The sequence below is a fragment of the Chlorocebus sabaeus genome, chromosome 25, assembly GCF_047675955.1.
Source record: "Chlorocebus sabaeus isolate Y175 chromosome 25, mChlSab1.0.hap1, whole genome shotgun sequence".
Classification (NCBI taxonomy): domain Eukaryota; kingdom Metazoa; phylum Chordata; class Mammalia; order Primates; family Cercopithecidae; genus Chlorocebus; species Chlorocebus sabaeus.
The window spans coordinates 21,963,491-21,985,413 of NC_132928.1; the positions used below are offsets into that span (position 1 = coordinate 21,963,491).

Consider the following 21,923-nt stretch of genomic DNA (forward strand, 5'->3'; position numbering starts at 1 on the left):
GTAATGCAAAGGGCCAAGAATCACCAAGTAAATCTCGAAGATGAACATAGTTAGAAGATATATGCCACCAGATATCAAATCTTAATGTAATGTGATAGTAATTAAAATTTTAATGCAGGACTATAGTTTATTTGCCATTATAGTATGGCAGATAAACTAATGTATGGCAAATAAACCAATGAAACAGAACCTCTCTGGAATGAGAGCCACATATAAGGTCACCTGACTTATGGTCATGGTGGTATCACATTGTAGTATGCGAGGAATAGTCTTTTTAATAAATGATATTAGATCAATTGCCTATCCATAAGAAACAGGGCTTTGTCACCTGGGCTGCAGTGCAGTGGCACCACCATAACTCACTGAAGCCTTGAACTCCTGTGCTCAAGGGATCCTCCCACCTCAGCCTCCCAAGTAGCCGGGACTATAGGCATGTGCCACTGAGTCTAGCTAATTTTATTTATTTATTTATTTTTGTAGAGACAGGGTCTCAATTTGCTGCCCAGGCTGGTCTTGAACTCCTGGCTTCAAGCAATCCTCCTGCTTTGGCCTCCCAAAATGCTGTAATTATAGACATGAGCCACCTCACTTGGCCCAACTGCTCAAGTAGAATAGAAAAAGCAGTAACTGGGGAAAAAAAAAGACTCATAAATTGAATATTATTAAAATGTAGAACTTTCATAACCAAAAGACATTAAGAAGGAAAAAAGAAAAGTCATAGCCTGAAAGACAATATTTGTGTTACATTTATTAGAAAACATGAGAATATTTAAGAACTTCTACAAAACAATAAAACAGTAGACAAACTAGTAAATAATAGGCAAAAGTTTGGAATAGGCAGTTCGCAAACATATGAAAAGGTACTCAAGATCATCAATGACATACAACGTAATAATAAAGAAGACCCAACAATCCTTCATGCAAAAACAAAAATGACTCTTCCAAATATAACATTGAGATGAAGCTGGACACAAAAGAGTACCTATTTTTTGATTCCTTTAATATAAAATTTAGGAAGCGGCAAAACTATTAGTGTTATAAATCAGAATACTGGTTATTTTGGGAAGATAACTGGGAAAGGGCATCGGGAAGGCTTCTGGGCTGCCGATAGTGTTCTATATCTTAATCTGAGTGCCTTTTACATGGATGCGTTTACTTTGCAAAAATCCATTGAACTGCATAATTAAGATGTGTGCACTTTACTATATATATATGTTATACTTCAGCGAAAAGTCTACATGGTACAGGAAAATTGTTGCGGGGGGGAAAAAAAAGACCTCCCAACAAAGTAAACTCCAGGCCATATGGCTTTTCTGGTGAATTCTTTTTAAAGAAGAAATAATACCAATCTTATATAAACCCTTACTAGGAAACAAATATATGAAACACTACCAGCTGACTTTATAAGACTGTCATAAGTTTGATATCAAAATCTTATTAAGGACATTACAAGAAAGAAAATTATAGTCTAATCTCTCAAATATGTTAGGAATGGGATGATGAAAGTGCTCTGGAATTAATTAGCAGTGTTGGTTGCCCAATGTCTTAGTCTATTTGGGATGCTATAACAAAACAGTATAAACTGGTTAGCTTGTACACAGTAGAAATTTATTTCTCATAGTTTTGGAGGCTGGGGAGTTCAAGACCAACACTGGCAGATTCAGCATCTCCTCCCATGGCAGGAGGGCAAAAGGAGTTCTTCTGGGCCTCTTTTATTAGGATGCTAATCCCATTTGTGACAGCTCTGCTCTCACAACCTAATCATCTTTGAAAGGCCTCATTTCCTAATGTCATCACCTTCGGGGTAAGGATTTCAACATATGGATTTGGGGTGGACTCAAACGTTCAGACCGTAACACACAACTTTGTGAATGTACTAAATACCACTAAGTGGTATAATTTAAAAAGGTAACTTTTATGATACATGAATTATATTTTAATAGAAACATCTAAAATGTATCATAAAAGCATATTTGCCATATATAAAATGATTAAATATTATGACCGAGATGATTTATTTTAAGAATGTAAAATTGAAATTCGAAATCATTTGCCTTTGAAAAATGTACTTAAAACAATTTGTTACATTAACAGAAAAAGAGAAACAGATATGGTTACATCAATATATGTAACTAAAGTGTTTGATAAACTTCAACATGATTCAAATACCAAAAATTTTTTTTAACAATGAAGAATATAAGATAATTTCCTTATTTCAAAAACGGTTATCTACAAAAAGCCTACAGTAGACACCAGCTTAATGGTGAAATGTTTTAAACTTTAACTTTGAGATGTGGAACAAGACAAGGATGGCATCTATTGGTACCAATGTTCAATGTTATACTGGTGGTCCTAGCCAGTGTGATAAAGAAGAAAGAAAACAAGGAAATAAGGAAGGAGGGAGGGAGGGAAGGAAGGAAGGAAGGAAGGAAGGAAGGAAGGAAGGAAGGAAGGAAGGAAGGAAGGAAGGAAGAGAGGGAGGGAGGGAGGGAGGCAGGGAAAGAAAAAAAAGAAGACAAAGAGTTAAATAAAATTATAATTATCTGGGGGTTTTGTACAGTGTCAACCAGGCCAATTCGGAATTAAGTTTTCCAGACTTAGTTTCTCTGTATGGTTCTGGACTAGGGTTACAGCATGAGAAATTAGCCGATATTTGAGAGGCAGAAGTTAAGCAACAGCCATTCCACTCTGAAGATCATCTTTGGATAAAGCTGGTGAGGCCCAGTGCAGGAGTGGAGGGTTCAAAAGATAGACCTTTTACCAGAGGCTTGAGGAATACATTCACATGGGGAGTTTCAGCATCCTCTGTGATGGCTCATTCTCTGTGGGGCAGGAACGACAATGGGAACTGTTGCCATTGAACTGGGTTCTCTGAATTCACTTGGGGATCAAAGGACCTCAGGGTGGCAGAGTCCAAGTGGCAGCACTTAAATGCCAGAGACAATGGGGGTTCTTGTAATGGATATTAGAGCTGAAACAGCAATCAGAATGATTTGACTGAAGAGAATATTGTTACAGGGCTAATTGATCATGGAGTCTCTGAAACTGAAGTAGATGGATAGCTGACTAAAGTGTTTCTTGATGTGTATAAGCGGAAGAGATTTAAGTCAAGTGAATAAGAGTCTGACTTGAATTACTGCAAAAGAAGTTCATTGTTCATCAACAATTCCTAGACTTGAACAGTTTATAGACCCAGAGAAGCACAAACGGATGGGAGACTGGATCCTTTTGAGGAAGCACCTGGTATCTTCCCCTAGGCTTCTCCAAGAAGACTTGGAGTCATTTACCAGGATTTGGATATAGAGAGTTTACAGAACTAGAAACAGAGATAAAAACATAGATATAGGTATAGGTGTATTATTATATTTTTGTTTTCTCTATTTTACCATTTTTTCATATTTCCAAGAAAATTTCTATTCCAATTCCATGTTATCTTATTATAGATTTCAAGTAAGATGAAAGGTTTCCCAATTTGTTTTACAAAATAACAAAATTGTTTCTTAAAGTGGATAAACAGCAATAAATGTGTGACCAATGTCATTTGTAAATTTAGATTCTGAAGCTCATAAACTTTCTAGTAAAAGGAACATTTTTAAATGCCAAGAAGAAAAGAAGACAAGTCCCCAAGCTATCTAAAGAGAACAGTAAGACAAAGATGTTATACACTATATTTCACTGAGCCTCAGCCTGGCCCTCCACTACATAGGTGTATTACTTTTTAATAAAATGAGATCTTGCCATATATGCCATTCATCTGATTCTTTTTCCACATAAAACACATCTCTTTCTAGTCATTAAGTGCTTCTTTATGCTATCATTTTTTATGGCTGAATACCATGCCAGTGTATGGATATACTTTTTTCCATTCTGCGTAGCTATTTTATGTTTCTTAGGGAATTCTTTATAGTGATCATTTGAACACATCTTTTTCTTCCTAGTAGATTATTTCCAAATCATAGTTTAAAATATTTAGGTTGCTTTAACATTTTAACTAATATAAATGATGCTGCAATGAAAAGTTTATACCAAACTGCTTTAAAAAGTGTGTGATTATTTTGTAAGTATAAATTCTAAGAAGTAGGTTAAAATATATGCCCATTTCTAAGGTTAATAGTGCATGGTGCCTTTCGAGAGGATGTGTTGACCTCGTGGTACGTGAGAGTCCAGGTTCTTCCACAGCTTCACTAACCTTGAAGAGAATAAATGTTAAAAATCTTTACTGATTTGCCAAGCAGGATGATTATTATACTGGAGGTGGTAGAACCACCATAATTTCAAATTTATTGAAGTAGAATCAAGTTTGAAGGCTTTTATGTATTTAAGCCCCCAGAATTAGAAAAGACACATCCAAGGATAAGGAAGAACTTAAGCAAAGAGTTGCTAGGAACCCCGTAGGAATATTCGAGAACATTATCGCTGTCTTCAGCCATGTGAAGGACAGATTGCACAGAAGGAATTCGGTTAAGGTTTTTATTATTCCAGAGAAAAATTAGAATGTATCAGTAAAAGAAATAGGAAGGGATATTTCAACTCACTCTCACAAATAGGTGTTTCATTATCCCAAATGACAGTATTGCCTGAGACGATGCATGTGGCAGACGAGGAACCAATGAGTCGGTGTCTAGAGGCAAAAAATAAGGAATGTTAGGTTCCAAAGACACAGGTCAACTATCCAATTAAATTACTACTTCCAGAGTTTACACTGTTACAGAATTCAGAGGGACACTTTCCACTTGTCAAAGGATTATCTGTTACCTTCCCAAGTTTCACATTCTTGTTGGGACTTTTGGACTTTCTTTTTCTTACCTTCTCAATTGGATGAGCTTTCTCTTCTTTATTACCTTATGACAGTTTTTTATGCAAATCTAAGATGAATTACAGTTTTTCCTACACATTTCATTTTTTAACAGATAACACAAACTTCTTGAGTGCAGAGAAGCTGCCATATATATACATGTATATGTGTGTGTATATAGTCGTGTTGCATGTATTTCTTTGCCTTAAAAGTGTGAATGTATGGATGCATGGATGGGCTTTTGTCAACAAGATTCATCAAAGAAGGCCAAAATAGGCCATTCACAGTGGCTCACCCCTGTAATTCCAGCACTTTGGGAGGCTGAGGCAGGAGGATTGCTTGAGCTCAGGAGTTCAAGACCAGCCTGGGCAACACAGTGAGGCACTGTCTCTATAAAAAATTTATAAAAAATCCAGGCATGGTGGCACATTCCTGCAGTCCTAGCTACTCAGGAGGCTGAGGCAGGAAGACTACTTGAGCTGGGGAGGTTGGGGCTGCAGTGAGCGCTGATCATGCCACTGCACTCCAGTCTGGGCAAAAAAGCAAGACCTTGTTTCCAAAAAAAAAAAAGAAAAAAAAAAGGAAAGAAAAAGAAAGAAAGAAAGAAGGAAGGATGGAAAGAAAGAAAGAAAGAAGGAAAGAGAGAAAGAGAAAGAAAGGAAAGAAAGAGAGAGAGAAAGAAAGAAAGAAAAAGAAAGAAAGAAAGAAAGAAAGAAAAAAAGAAAGAAAGAAAAAAAGAAAGAAAGAAAGAAAGAAAGAAAGAAAGAAAGAAAGAAAGAAAGAAAGAAAGAAAGAAAGAAAGAAAGAAAGAGGAAGGAAAGAAGGAAGGAAGGAAAGGAAGGAAGGAAGGAAGGAAGGAGGGAAGGAAGGAAGGAAGGAAGGAAGGAAGGAAGGAAGGAAGGAAGGAAGGAAGGAAGGAAGGAAGGAAGGAAGGGGATTCGTAACTAGAAGCAAAGGAAATCCAGGCTGACCAAAAAGAATTGAGCACTCATTTTATACTTAAAATATTAAAGTCAGCAATTCTCAATTAGTATATCTCAAACTGTTCAAAGTGTGCCATAAATGTGGAATAATTTATGACATTTATTTTACGTCACCTTAGACTCTGTTGTGATAGATGGTTGGGTGAAACTAGTCATAGTGAGGGTAGGGTCAAACTTGATAGTACTATACATGAAGGAATGAAGCAATATCAACTAACAGTCGTGGTTATTGGTTTAGCAGAGAACTTTGCTTTATGAGTATGTAAGAAAACCTGGCAACATAAAGCTTTATTCAAACAACAAAACAGTGCCAAATGGAGATCAAATAAATAGTGAGACAACAGTGGGTGCTTCTGAAGACACTTGATGCACCGTTGCATTATAGTAGTGATTTATGATGTACTTATTAATGACTTCAATATCATTTTGTTGTTGTTGTTGTTGTTGTTATTTTTTTTGAGACAGATTTTCACTCTTGTCGCCAAGGCTGGAGTGCAATGGTGCGATATCAGCTCACTGCAACCTCCACCTCCCAGATTCAAGAGATTCTCCTGCCTCAGCCTCCTGAGCAGCTAGGACTACAGGTGCCTGCCACCACACCTGGCTGATTTTTGCATTTTTAGTAGAGATGGGCTTCACCACGTTGACCAGGTTGGTCTTGAATTCCTGACTTCAACTAATCCGCCCACCTTAGCCTCCCAAAGTGCTGGGATTACAGCCAACACACCCGGCCTCATTTTGTTTTTTAATGCTTTCTAGTATACCACCAAAAATGAAATCATTTTCGATTGCACTGCCAACAGACATACACACAAGTATGAAGTATGTGAACAAATGAAGTGAAGAAGGGATGCAATCCTATATGTGCGCCTCCTTCTGTCTATTTGTCTTAGGAATAAGGGATCCTGGAGACTCCTCTGGCTTTTGACCTCACTGAGGCTATTTCTCAAAGTGTTCTTTTTGATTTTCTAATCACGGGGGTTGGGATAGGAATGGTGAAGCAAGTTCAAATTTAAGTTGGCATTTTTTTTCTTCCATATTATTGTTCAGTGCTGTAGTACTGAACATTTTAAATATGAGTCAAAAGATAACTTTGTGTTCACTGATCAATGGGAACAGATAGAAAAATATTTTAATTTATTAAACTTGTCCCTCAAAGTAGATTAAGCGACTGAACAAATAATAGTTTGAACACCTCTCATTCAGAATGTTTATGAGGAAGTAAAGCAGAGAGATGAAATTCATGCTACTTATTGTAAGGGAAGCTCTCATATCCATTTGAACAGATTGAAGCCTTTATATCCTACCCTATCTTTTTGGATCTCCTGGGGAAGAAAGAGTTGTGGATTCACAAAGTTAAGCCATGGTTCAAGAAAAGCCATGATCATTTCGTTGCCAGAAACCACATACAGCATGTGGGTAAGCATGTCTAGACTTTTGGGAGTCTCCTCCCCAGAGCCCGAAGAGGGACATTGAAGCCTGAGATATTAGTCCCATTTCCATTTTCCTTCTTAATCTATGTGCCTTGAACCAGGTGGATGGGTTAGGAAAAAAATGAGAATAAAAAACAAATTTTGCAAATTATTTAGGTTAACACATTTTCTTTTTTTCTTTTTCTTTTTTTTTTTTTTTTTTTTTTTGAGACGGAGTTTTGCTCTTTTTGCCCAGGCTGGAGTGCAATAGCATGATCTCGGCTCACTGCAACCTCCACCTCCCAGGTTCAAGTGATTCTCCTGCCTCAGCCTTCTGAGTAGCTGGGAGTACAGGCATGCACCACCATGCCTGGCTAATTTTTTATTTTTAGTAGGGACAGGGTTTCTCCATGTTGGTCAGGCTGGTCTTGAACTCCCGACCTCAGGTGATCCGCCCGCCTCGGTATCCCAAAGTGCTGGGATTACAGGCATGAGCCGCTGCACCCAGCGGTTAGCATATTTTCAACCTTAAATAATGAGATCCAGAAAATATATTTAAGGATAGAGTTTATTTGAGCACAAAGCTTAAAGGTAGCCACATGGAAGACTCCAACTCCGAATGAATGGGGTCAGCATTCCAAAGTGGAGGATGTACAGTATCACTGATATAGGCAGAGAGAGAGAAATTTTAGCAGGATTATATTTTCCATATGGGACCATGAGTAGTTACAGCACTTTGATTTGTTACAGATTGCTACGTTCCAAGGAAGATTACTTTATTGCTCCCCGAAAAGGGGTAGTGATCTGAGGGGAATCCCATCCCCTTGGAAATATAGTAGGAACTTAAAAAAAACTTTTTATTTTGAGATAATCAGATTCACATGCAGGGTATAGTCCAGAGAGATCCCAGGTACACTTTACTCAATTTTCCCCTAATAATAACATTTTGCAAAACAATAGTGCAATATCAACGTTAAGATATTGACATAGTTCTAATCCACACATTTTGTTCACATTTCCTGTTTTACCTGTACTTATTTGTGTGCATGTATGTTTATGCACATGTGCCTATGTATTTATGTCTATGCAGGTTTAAAAAATAGACTTTGTGTTTTAGCACAGTTTTTGGTTCACAGCAATAATGAACAGAAGATACAGAGATTTCCTATGTACTCCCTGCCCCTACACATGGATAGCCTCGCCTATTATAAACATCCTTCACCAGGGTGGTACATATTTTTTGCAACTGATGAACTTACACTGACACATCATGGTCACCCCAAGTCCATAGTTTATATTAGGGTACACTCTTGGTATTGTACACTATATGACTTCGGATAAATTTATTATGACATGTGCCTACTGTTATGGCATCATACAGAGTAGTTTCACTACCCTCAAAATCCTCTGTGCTCTGCCTCTTCATCCCTGCTTCTTCCCTAACCCCTGACAACCACTGATCTTTTCACTGTCTCCATAGTTTTTCCTTTTCCAGAATGGCATATACTTGGAATCATATGTTATGTAACCTTTTCAGATTGGCTTCTTTTACTTAGTGGCAGGGAAAAAAGATTCACTATTTAAGGTTCCTCTATGTCTTTCCATGGCTTGATAGCTCATTTACTTTTTGGTATTGAATAATATTCTATTGTATGGATGTACCACAGTTTATCCATTCCCTTGCTAAATGACATCTTGATTGCTTCCAAGTTTTGGCAATTATGAATAAAGCTGTTATAAACATCTGTGTGCAGAATTTTTTTTTTTTTTTTGGTGTGAACATGAGTTTTCAATTCCTTTGGATAAATACCAAAAAGGATAACTGCTGGATAATATTGTAAGAGTATGTTTAGTTTTATTAAAAAAAACTGCCAAATTCTCTCTCCAAGTCATGGTACCATTTTGCATTCCTACCAGCAATGAATGAAAGTTGTATCCCCCTCACTCCCGAAATATATGGATGTCTTAATCCGCAGTGCTTATTAATGTGATCTTATTTGGAAATGTGGTCTTTGGAGAGGCAATCCAGTTAAGATGAAGTTGTTAGTGTGGGTGTTAATCCAATATGACTGGTGTCCTTATTAAAAGAGAGAACTTTGGACACAGACATACACAGACAGGAGAACAGCATGTGAGGACAGAGATCCAGAGGGAAGACAGCCATGTGAGGACAGAGACAGAAACTGGGGTTCTGCTGCCACATGCCAACGAAGGCCTGGGGCTCCAGAAGCTGGAAGAAGCAAAGAAGGATTCATCCTTACAGGTTTTAGAGGGAGCATGGCTCTGCCAACACTTTGATTTTGCACTTTCAGTCTCCAGAACAGAACTCCAAAAACTTCATTGGTATTAAGCCACCCATTTTGGAGTACTCTGTTACAGCAGCCCTAGCAAACTACTTGTGCTATGACCATTAAGATTTCTCTCACACAGCTACTCAATGTTCTTCCTTTTTTCCCAGCAATGTCTACTCTGGGTTAAGGCTGTTTGTGTGCTTTGACTGTACTCTCCCCCATTTTCATCCTTCCCACCCAATGAATGTCACACTTTTCATATTTGCACAGCCTTGGTTTCCAGCAAGGATACAGATGATTTTCCCCTGATCTTGTCATACTTTTGCTCATTTCAGTCAGGAGCTAAACACCTGTGTTGAAGCCTTTAAAGAGCAGATGGTAATAGCTTAGTTGTCCTTTCTGAGATGTGACTAGAAGGTAGTATGGCTGTGCTAGAACTCTTGAACCAAGAGATGTTACTGCCAACTCACCCTTCAGTACAAGAATAATTAATTTGGGATCCGAACTGGATGTCTTTGATCACATGCACCATGCCATTCACAGGATCTTTAGGATTATGACATGATTTACCTACAGGAAAGAAACAGAAAGAAACAGAATTATGACATGATTTACCTACAGGAAAGAGCCAAGTAGAGTAAACTGAAAATTTTTTTTAGTACATAAGGTCTCAACCTGCCTGTAGCTTACTGAACACATGCAGTTCTGATGGTTCCACAGATTTTGTTACCTTGAAGAAACTCACTAGACTACCTTGGTATCAGCTCCCTTTCATAAAAAACTTCCCTTTCAGATCTGTTTCATTCCCATATTATGCCTCCCAGAAAAATGTAAACTTTGTTATTATCTGTAATTCAATTCAACTGGTATAATCCAAAGATCTCAAAGCCCAAGATTATCACATCTTTTAGTTATTTAATCCACTTCTCTTTCTTGTCCCAAGTCATTCATTACTTAATCTGAGTCATGTAAATGGGAGACCCCCAGTGAATGGGGATTTTCCCTCAATCATGTCCTGTGATGGCTGTTTCTCATGAAATAAACTTGTAATGAAGGCTCCAGGAACTCAAAGCAGTAACAAGGTATGATCTACAAGAATAATTCTCTTATATATTTTGCACCTTGGCAAACTAATTGTCATATGCAACTCAGTCACAAAATTTGAACAAATTGAATCAGATCTTACAGATGTTTGACTAACAGAGGGGTTCCCACTCCAGAGTTACTTACGTGTGCACTTCTCCTTAGCACTTGTCCAGACTGAGTTTTCTAGGCAGATGATAGAAAATGGTTTTCCATAATAACCAGGGCGGCATTTAAACTTCAGATGTGTCCCAACGGGAAACTCAGATGCATCAGTTAGGTTGGTAGGCCTGGCAAATGGAAGCTGTTCCGGGGCATTGCATTGACCTGGAGATCAAGACCACAGCAGCATCAAAGTTAATGAAGAAATTACTATACTTTTTTTTTTTTCTTTTTTGAGACAGAGACTGGCTCCATCACCCAGGCTGGAGTGCAGTGGCACTATCTTGGCTCACTACAACCTCCGCCTCTTGGGTTCAAGCAATTGTCCCTACCTCAGCTTCCTGAGTAGCTGGGATTACAGGTGCCCACCACCACACCTGGCTAATTTTCATATATTTAGTAGAGACGGGGTTTTACCATGTTGACCAGGCTGGTCTCGACTCCTGACCTCAGGTCATCTGCCCACCTTAGCCTCCCAAAGTGTTCCGATTATAGGAGTGAGCCACCGTGACCCTGTTGAAATTCCCATTGTACTTTCTCTTTCTCTCCAATATACTACATAGATGTGATCAAAAAAGAAAAAGAACACTTTAGTAATAGCCAAGGGGTGCAGGAGTGGTGGCTCATGCCTGTAATTCTAGCACTTTCAGAGGCTAAGCTGGGTGGATCACTTGAGGTCAGGAGTTTGAGACCAGGCTGGCCAACATGGTGAAACCCTGTCTCTCCCGAAATACAAAAAGTTAGCAGAGCATGATTGCATGTGCCTGTGCACGTGCCTGTGCACAGCTACTCGGGAGGCTGAGGCAGGAAAATTGCTTGAACCCAGGAGGTAGAGGTTGCAGTGAGTCAAGATTGTGCCACTGCACTCCAGCCTGGGTGACAGAGCAAGATTCCATCTTAATATTAATAATAATAATAGCAAAAGGACTGATTCCTTTAGAACAGTAGTCTCCAACCTTTTTAGAAACTGGGACTGGTTTTGTGGAAGACGATTTTTCCTGGAATGGAGGGTGCAGGGGAATGATTTTGAGATGAAACGGTTCCACTTAGATCATCAGGCATTAGGTTCTCATAGGGAGCACGCAACCTAGATCCCTCGTATGCACAGTTCACAATAGGGGTTTTGCTCCTATGAGAATCTAATGCTGCCACTGATCTGACAGGAGGTGGAGCTCAGACAGTAATGCTTGGCCGCTCATCTCTACTGTTCTGGCCAGTTCCTCACAGGCCACCGGACAGTACCGGTTCATGGCCCAGGGGTTGAGGAAACCTGCTTTAAAAGATGCGCCAGAAATAAGCTCCTTTTTAAAAAATCAGCTTCCATCCATTCAAAAAGTCTCTCCTAGTTTGAAGGAAACTAAGCTATTTATATCATCTTTCACTAAAGGAGGAGCTGCATTTCATAGCTTCAAAATTTAGTTAATCAGTAAGTGCCTGTGCTGTGGCTTCATCTCTCCCATCATCATGCATAATTCTTTCTTGTAAAGAGATCAGTCAGTGAATTCAATCTGCTAATATTTATTCAAATCTTCTAGATGCTTACTGATTTTGGGGGGACTACTTGTTTTACTAGATACTAAATGAGTTGTATTAAAATATTTTATTTATTGTACATTTGTCTATTTCTTTTTATAATGTCCATCTATTATGTTATATATTTTGAGGTTATCAGGATTATAAAAAGTTAAATTGCTATATTTTATGGTAGAGCAACCTTCTTATTATAATAAAATATCTCTATCTCTAGAAACGAATCTTGCCTAAAATTCTACTTTGTTTACTTTATTTGTGGGACAAATAAAAAATAAATAATGAGTTGGGAGATCTAGTCCCCAATATATAAATGGTTACTTTGAATATACAGTGGTCACCCACGTATCTGTGGGGGACATGTTCCAAGATATTAGCCAACCTCAGATAGTACCAAACCTGATAGCTGTCAACTAGAACACATTTCTGTTCACATCTTCCACCCACAAATTTAATGCCTTTCCCCTCTTAACGAAGCACTTAGCATGCACTGTGGTTGTAACTTTTGCAGTTTGAAATGTGACCACAAAACTAGCACAGATTTATTTTTCCTTCTTCACAATTTCATCGTTAGAAGATTCCTTCTCACCTTAGGTCTTAGCAACTTTAACATACAATGTTTTTCTTTCCTTATTAAGTGGACAACTTTCACCTTTTCACTTAAAGGAAGCACTTGCTACTAAACTGGACCCTAGTGGTAATAAACTACCCTGTTAGGCTCAGCTGAAATTTTGAGAATCCATATGGCAAAGTGTGGTAGGCTAAGTAAGGACCTCTCAAAGATATCCATGTTCTGATCTCTGAAGCCTGTGAATGTTACCTGTAATGGTAAAAGGGCTTTGCAGATGTGATTAAGAATCTTGAGATGTACAGATTATCCTGGGTTATCTAGGTGGGCCTTAAATGTAATCACAAGGGTCCTCATAAAAGGGAGGTAAGAGGGTGAAAGGAGACAGAAGAAAGATATTTAAAGACACTATGGTGCTGGTTTGGAAGGTAGAGGAAGGAGGCCACGAGCCAAAGGATGGAAGCAGACCCTGGAAACTGGAAAGGGCAAGAAAACCCCTTCTCCCCTGGAGCCTCCACAAGGAACACAGCCCTATGGATCTATTTTAGACGTCAGTCTCCAGAACTGGAAGAGAATACATTTCTGTCGTCTTAAGCCACTAAGTTTGTGGAAATTTGTTACAGCAGCAATAGAAAACTAATACAAAAAGAGAATGGTATATAGTGTTAAAAATGTTGGGTTCATAGATTGAACTTTGAACCCAATGTCTTCTACTTAATGGCTGTGAGGTCTTAGGCAAACTGATTAATCTTGCTGAGCCTCAGTTTCATCTTCATAAAGGGAGTAATATTTTCCTACCAGATTTGTAGGAAGAATCAAAAGTAGTATATGCTCTCACATACACAGAAGCACTTCATAAATTATACTTATGATTATTACCCTTAGAAAAGGCGGGGGACTTCTAAGAGTTAAATTTTATCATTCTGCTAAAGTGGGAGTGCTTGCTTTGCTTCCAAGAGTTTATTTTCTGCTCCTTTGCAGAGCTAGTTTAGAATGAGCCTATGTTGTTGGGAATGCACTGGATGACCTCAGTGATTGGGGACCTCAGCTCTCCTGAGTGAATGTGCCCCCGATTCAGCCTGGGACTTCTCTTCTGCATCTCATGAGCTCCATCATAGTGCCCACGGGATCCCGGACAGAGAGGAGAATTGCTAAGGTTGCCTTTTACCCGTTGACAATGACTTTAGTCAGAATTGGATGCCTAACTCTGTGCTTTCTACTGAAGCAAAGGATGATGCTCCAAGAAAGCTCATATTTCTCACTTATTTTTCCCAGACAGCCTGTATCCATCATCACACATTTGCTTTATTAAGCCAGCAGTTGTTAAACAAGGATGCCCTTGTCTATGTTTCCTGCTTCATCTCGTGCCACTTGGTCCCCTCACCAAGGTGTGGCCCTTTCCCCTTTTTCAGTTTCCCAAAGACACACATTTTTCCCCTGTCTATGACATTCCTTCTGTGTGACGCACTTTTATCTTTGCTCTGACTTTGATTCTTCCTCGAGGTGTCTGCTAAAATGGTACTTATCGAAGCCTTCCCTGGCCTGTCTATGGCCATACCGCCCTGAACACACCCAATCTCATCTGAAGCCTTCTCTGACCCTCTTAGGGATTTGGCATTGTTTGTTATTACAATTTGTGCCTTTTATCTTTGTGGGCTTTTAGAAGGATCTATTTCTCTCAATAGATATTAGACATGAATAATTTAAAGGCAAGAGATGATGTGTTTTTTGTACCTCTAAATTAATACCTAGTCCTGGTGCTTAACACTTAATTATAAGCACTCAATGCATATTTGTTGCAAAGAACAACAAATGAAGAATTACTTATAAAACTTAAAAAAAATCAAGAATTCAAGCTATGTCCCCCAAATCTCTGATTTAGTTGGTCTAGTTTAGAGCCCAGGAGTCTACATTTTAAAACATTTTCACAGCTGATTTTGATAGATAACAGCACTTTGAGAACCACTGTAAAAAGAAAACAAAAAAACAAAAAAACAAAAACTGAGTAAAACAGTTCCTGTTATTTTCAGTGTTATTCATTCACCTTTCCTCTAATTGATACATGGGATGAAATACAATTTCGATATTTGTCTTATCCATTGATGCTGGACAAAGGAAGAAATTCCAAGTGAAGCGCCTAGTGCCAAAAGCTGTATTAAGAGAGGGTAAATGTCACAGCAAAGCTTGCAACAAAAGGATAGAACAAGACCTAAAGTAACAAAACAAATTGAATGAACCATTCTTGGAAAGAAGTTCCTTCCCCTTACTTACATAATATTCTTACCTGCATAGTAGTATATGAATAGTGTAGGTAATTATAAAAAGTAAAGTTGTATAATAGCTCAAAAAAGGAATATATGAGCCTTCAACAAAGAAAGCTTGGTATAGTTTCCTTTCCCTCCTTTATTACCAATCCGTCAATTGCGGCTAGTTCCTATGATAAATATATTAATATAAACTCCATAAACTGAAGACCTACCATAATTTTAAAAAGTTTTTATAGCTTTATTAAGATATATTATATACAATTATTGATTAGTATTTAAAGTACACAATTCGATTACTTATATGTATGCATTGTGAAACCATCACCAAAATGAAGACAATAAACATTTCCATCATACACCCCACCCCCACAGAGTTCCCTCATGTCCTTCTATAATCCATCCAAACATCCACTTCCTTCCCTAGGCAACCTCCAGCGTGTTTTCTCTTACTACAGATTGATTTGACTTTCTAAAATTTAGTATAACCCAAATCACCTCGTTTATATCCTATTGTATAAAGGAAATCACTCAGGTGCTTTTCTCTTACTACAGATTGATTTGACTTTCTAAAATTTCATATAACCTGAATCACTTCGTTTATATCCTATTGTATAAAGGAAATCACTCGGTTTTTTTTTTTAATGTTTTAGCCTTTACACAACATAATTAGAGATCCATCTAGATTGCTGCACATATAAAAATTGTTTCCTTTTGTTGCTGAGTGATATTCATTGTTTAAATATATCTTAATTTAGTTTATCCATTCACTTGTTCAGGGACATTTGGATTGTTTCCACTTGTTGGTTATTACAAACAAAACTGCTATGAAAATTCACGTACAAGTCTTTGTGTGGACATATGATTTCATTGCTCTTGGGTAAAAAACTAAGAGTAAAATGCTGAGTAACATGACAGGGTGTGTGTCTAAGGTTTTAAGAAGCTGTTGAACTATTTTCTGAAGTTAATGTTATAATTTTACCGCCAAATAGCAGTATATTATAATTCCAGTTGCTCCACCTTATCACCAACACTTGGGTTAGTCAGTCTTTTTAAAGTTAGCCATTCTAGTAGGTATACATTGTTATCTCCTTTTCGGTTTTGTCTTATATGACTCAGCCCACTTTCACATTCTCCTGGTTCAGATCTTCCATTCAAAGCAAGTTGATTTATTCTGTGCTATACACACAATTAACACATAATCACTTTCATGTCTGTTGAAATACGAACTGTCAACCCAAAGAACACTCCTGCTTTCCATTCTGCACACTTACCCTTTAAGGAATAGACTTGCACTTGCTTTGCTTAGGCACCTCTTTCAGTTTAAAAAAAAAAAAGCATGCACTTTCAAAATATATAAATTTATAAATTATATATGTACTCAAGCATAAATTTTATGTCTCAATATAAATTTTTTGAAATGTAATACAGATAAAATAAATATTTTAAATGCCTTGTTAATCATTATGACTTAACACAATCATTAGCTAACATCTAATGGGACAAAAAACAGCCACAATGAGTTTCTCTGTTCACAGTAGTGAATGTAAAGCTGTATGTCAACTGTCTTCATGATACTTTCTAGATTTTTTGGTTTCATCAAGTTGTGATCAGCTGTGATTAGAGTGACAGCATTTCTTCCTCTTAATGCCTCTGACAAAAAATGTGTATACATGTGTCTTTGCGGGGAGGGTGAGAGGGATTGTCAACTCTGCCATTTTCTTGTTTTCTGGAGTTGGTTTTATTACAGGGATCTTCACCCAGTATTTCTGTGTAGGACACTTTTGATGTTACCTGTCCAAATGTGAAGGTTATTTTAGATTAAAATAGATAATATAAATCATACATCCACTCATCTGAGCATATGTAAACCAAAATACATCACAGAGCACAGAAAGCAAATTGGAACTTCCCTTCTATCTTGCACCTTTACCTAGCAGGGATAACCAAACCAGAGCCTACATGAGGACCAGATGAGGGCGCCAGAGTTCACCCTATGCTAAACACTGCCTGGTAAAGCTTAATTTGCGTCCTATTTTATGGCTCAGAATGTGGTCTATCCCCATGAATGTGAGCCGGAGAATATGTGTTCTGCTGCTGTTGGATGAAGTCACCTATATATGTCAGTTATATCCAAGTGGATTGATGGTGCTGTTGAGTTCAAGTATGTCCTTATGGATTTTCTGCCTGCTGAATCTGCCCATTTCTGATAAGGAGACTTCAGCACCTTTTCTGATATCAGAAAGATATCATAGAAGTCTCCAACTATGATAGTAAATCCATCTATTTCTCCTTGCAGTTCTATGGGTTTTGCCTCACATATTTTGTCTCTCTGTCAGGTGCATACATATGGGATATTGTTATGTCTTCTTGGATAAGTGGCCCCTTTATCATTATATGATGCCCCTCTTTATCCCTAATAATTTTTCTTGGTTGGAAGTCTGCTGTGTTTGAAATTAACACAGTTACTCCTGCTTTCTATAACTAGCATTAGCATGGTATATCTTTATCCATTTACTTTTAATATATATCGTCTATATTTAAAATGGTCTTCTTGTACACAATATATTGTTGGGTCTTGTTTCTTGATCCACTCTGATGATCTCTGTTTCAAATGGTGCATTTAGATCATTGGCACTCAAAATTATTGTTGATATGGTTGGTTTAGTGTTTGTTACTGGTTTCTATTTGTTGCCTTTGTTCTCTTGTTCTGTGTTTCTACTTTTTGTCTTCCATTCTTTTCCTACCCTTTATTGTTTTATTGGTTTCCTTCCTTCCTCCTTCCCTCCCTCCCTCCCTTCTTTCTCCTTCCTTCCTTCCTTCCTTCCTTCCTTCCTTCCTTCCTTCCTTCCTTCCTTCCTTCCTCCGTTCTTTCTCTTTTGATATGGAGTTGCGCTCTGTCACCCAGGCTGGAGTGCAATGGCATGATCTCCGCTCACTGCAACCTCTGCCTCCCAGGTTCAAGCGATTCTCAAGCCTCATGCCTCAGCCTCCCGAGTAGCTGGGACTACAGGCACCCGCTATCATGCCTCGGTAATTTTTGTATTTTTGTAGAGACAGGGTTTCACTATGTTGGCCAGGCTGGTCTTGAACTCCTGACCTCAGGTGATCCACCCACCTCAACCTCCCAAAGTGCTGGGATTACAGGCATGAGCCACCGTTTCCGGCCCTCTTTATTGTTTTAACTGAGCATTTTATATGATGCAATTTTCTCTTCCTTATTCACATATAATTATCATTCTTTTTTTCACTTTTTTCAGTGGTTGTCCTACATTTGCAATATCTATTTGCAGCTAATCTAAGTCCTCTTTCAAATAGCCCTATACCACTTCACGGATACTGTGAGTTAATCATAATAACAAAACAATCCTAGTTCCTCTGCTATGTTTTGTATAGAAATAAATATCCCCATAAACTGTCCTATGCAACCTGTTTCTGGATTCACTCTTTAAGTGCTAGTAAATCCATACACCTTTCACTCACACTTTCCTGATCATAGGAGCTAAGACGTCTCCCTTTTCAGTGATCCTGCAGTCTTGCATGACTTCTTAGTCATGATTTTTCAGACATGTATGGGGGTTTTCAGATTACAAAACACTGTCACATGCATTACACCATCTGATTTTCAAAATATCTCTCTCAGAGATCAGGATGTCAGTTATGCTCATTTTATACATGTGGACACTGAAGGTCAGTGATGTGACTTAACTTACTGGGTCCAAGACCCCAGCTGGTAAGTAGCAGAAGCTGGAAAAAGCCGAACACTGGCTTCCTAATAAGTAGATTTCATAAAACTCCACCACCTACTTCTACATGCATATACCTTGGGTGCATAGCTCTTATACTTCTTTAAAATTCTAAAGGACCGTGCACACTGGAAACATCCATCAGCATTTTAAAATTTAAATTATGTCAGCAAGAAAATTTCTAGGTAGTATAGTTTAGGCTGTTTCACATTTGGAGGTTATTGTGATAACCTCAGTAATTTTTTTTTTTTTTTTTGCAATTAATAGTGTCTGGGATTGTTTATAACAGTAACTTAATCAACATAGGCAAACTAAAACAACATTCTAGTAAGAAGAGGGTCAGTACTCACAAGGATGACACAAATTCTTAAGCACTGACAACAGATTGCTTAACTTACTGGGCATGCTTCTCTCCTAAAAATAAAATTGTAAGTTTTATCATATCTCTTCACCTGACAGGTTACTTTCTGGTGCCTTAGGAGATCAAATATTAATAACAACTCTTGCGGGAACTTGGTTTTAATTTATTTTATTTTTTACTCTTTTAGAGAAGAAGGAACACTCAATAAAGAATGCAAAATGTCTAGTAGCAGAGAAGGGCGAACCTGGAGTTGTCAGAAGAGGCTGGACAGGAACAACCAAGACTGTCACTTCAATTGAGATGTTGCCAGTGAGTCTAGGCAAACAAGAAGACTTCTGGGGAGCCCAAAAATAATAATAGAAGGGTTCTAATTGAAGATGTTTACCTATGTGAAGTTAAGAAAAAGGAAGAGATGAGGCCTCAAAATTTCCATAGTAGTTATAATAGGTTTTATTTTGCACTAAACACATTCCTAAAATGCGAACTGTAAACATATCTGCTGTCCCTTCTACCTGCAGCGGTTACACTGCATGTTCTGGGGCTGCCCTTACTCCTCTAATCCCCAAGTGCCTGGCATGCATCTGTCTTAAAGTATGCTATCAATCAAGTGCAAGGGTGATGATGGCGGTGGTGGCTTGGGGTGGGGGACGAGGACAGTTCTATGCGGGGCAGTTGTCAGGTAATACCTGCATCCCTGGGACTGCTTGTCTAAACACCATTGGGAGCAAAGTGCAGAGGCAATGGTTGGGGGGATAGAAATGGACTTGGGGACAGGCCCTGTGTTAGACACTCGACAGGCTTTATGCCACTGAGGCAGCAACTCCACAATGCACAGAATCAATGTCCCCATTTTACAGAAGAGCAAACAGACTTAGGTGTGCTAAGCTGCCTCATAGTTAAGTTCCTAGGACCAGAACTCAGGTTTGTCGGATCCCCAAGTCCCCTTTCGCTAGGATCAACGCCATGCTCCGCTATAGCCAGCCTAGACTGTGAATACACAAATGCAAGGAATTTCATGCGACACCCGCTCAGCATCTGCGCCTTCCTCTGCGCTGGTCACGACTTAAGCCCCATGCACATGGGGACTCCATGCTTACCCAGAAGCAGCGAGGGTCTCCAGTGCGCAGAAGGATCCCAGACCCGCCGCCTTGCCGGCTCGCGCGCTCAGCCCACCCATAGCACTGCCTTCGGACCCGGGCGCGCAGCGCAGCGCTGCCCAGCGAGGCACGCGAGTTCCCTGCGGGACCCCGGGTGCCTCGTCCGCCCAGGCGCCTCCCCACGCCTGCCCGCGTCTCACCCCAGGCCACCGGCAGCGCGAGCAGCACCACAACCGCCAGCAGGGATCCTCCGCAGCAGAAGGGGAGACGCGGCCCCGGCGGCCCAACAGGCTCCGGGCTTCTTGGAGAAGAGGCCCCCATTCTCCCCAAGCACATCTACAAACCAGATTTGTTCTCGAAGAAAACTGAAATAAGAGGAAAAGAGCAGTACAAAGAGGAGTGACCAATCCTTGTGCTCCGCGCCCAGGATATGGGGAGGGCTGCGGGGTTCCGGGACAAAATGCTTTTGACCACAGCTTCCTCTTCATGGGCGAGGCCATGTTTACTCCCCATTTGCATTGTTTCTAAGGGGTTTCGCTGGCAGAGCCCACCTTGCGGACCCAGGTGCAGCAGCAGAGCTTGACAATGCTTGGACTTCCGATGGATCGCGCGTGCGAGGCTCTGCGCTTACAGACAAAGGTGGTGGATGACGGCAGCTCGCCTCCAAACACCCTGCTTGACTATTTCTCTTTGCAAGAATGTGTGTGGGAAGGTCAGCTAATGAAATGCCTGGTCTCTGTGTTGAAGGGCAATTGCAGGCTATGTGTACAGTGTACAGAGAATGTGAAGAACCAATTTCCTTATCGTGAATTGAGATGTCAGGCCATTGTAAGATTTTTAAAAAAGGGAGGGACTATCAGATATACATTTTAAAAATGTAAATCTGTGTATAGTATGGAAGGTAGATTAGAATAGGGCAGTAATGGAGAGGGGAGACCAGTCAGGGAGCTTTTGCTGACATCCAAGTGAGGTTTGATGGCGGCCCTGACTGGGTGGATAAAGTGGACAATTAACAAAGATTTTGGAGATGAAATGAACAGTTGCTTGTGTACTGGATATTGGTTACTTCCTTTCTTAAGGTTGGTGGTGAGAAGAAAGCAATCAAGAGTTAGCCCCAGGATTAGAAATGGATGGTGGTGCTACTTATTGAAATAAGAAATATGGATGTAGGAGTGACAGATTTAGGGTGACGGTTAAGTATTCAAGGATGAATTTATTCCTCCTATCTATCTGTGATCCTGTGCCTTTTAACCAATCTGTCTCTATCTCCCATTGTCTCTCCCTTCCCCAGCCTCTGGTAACCAGTACTCTACTCTCTACTTCTATGAGATGAGCTTTTTTAGAGTCCACATATGACTGGTATCATACAGGATTTGTCTTTCTGTGTGCACTGGTTTCCATTAGGCTTTCTCCCAAAATTCTAGTGGAAGAAATGTCTACTTTGATCATATCACTTATCACACTTTAATACATCCAGTGACATTCTTTTAAGGATTTGCTATCATCATTTCAAGTTATTCTCGACAGAGTAATGGGAGAAGCAGTCAGATTGTAGTAGGCTTAGGAAAAGAGAAGAGGAGAAGGCTCAGTTTCCCAGTTTTCCATCACATGCTATCAGAAGGTGCCACTCC

At 39.3% G+C, this 21,923-nt stretch overlaps 1 protein-coding gene across 2 annotated transcripts in view; it reads right to left on the reverse strand.

Annotated features, from left to right (window-relative positions):
• Positions 1-20,905, reverse strand: part of CR1 (complement C3b/C4b receptor 1 (Knops blood group)) — a 214,650-nt gene extending 193,745 nt beyond the window's left edge. The window contains exons 1-4 of one of the 2 annotated variants that reach the window (XM_073011539.1): positions 20,493-20,905; positions 10,712-10,891; positions 9,952-10,051; positions 4,536-4,621 (exon numbers count right to left, since the gene is read on the reverse strand). In XM_073011539.1, coding sequence (XP_072867640.1) covers positions 4,536-4,621; positions 9,952-10,051; positions 10,712-10,891; positions 20,493-20,628 — 502 coding nt within the window. In that variant the 5' untranslated portion in view covers positions 20,629-20,905. The remainder of the gene's footprint in view (positions 1-4,535; positions 4,622-9,951; positions 10,052-10,711; positions 10,892-20,492) is intronic. The other variant, XM_073011538.1, reaches the window with a different exon arrangement.
• Between the last annotated feature and the right edge of the window lie 1,018 nt (positions 20,906-21,923).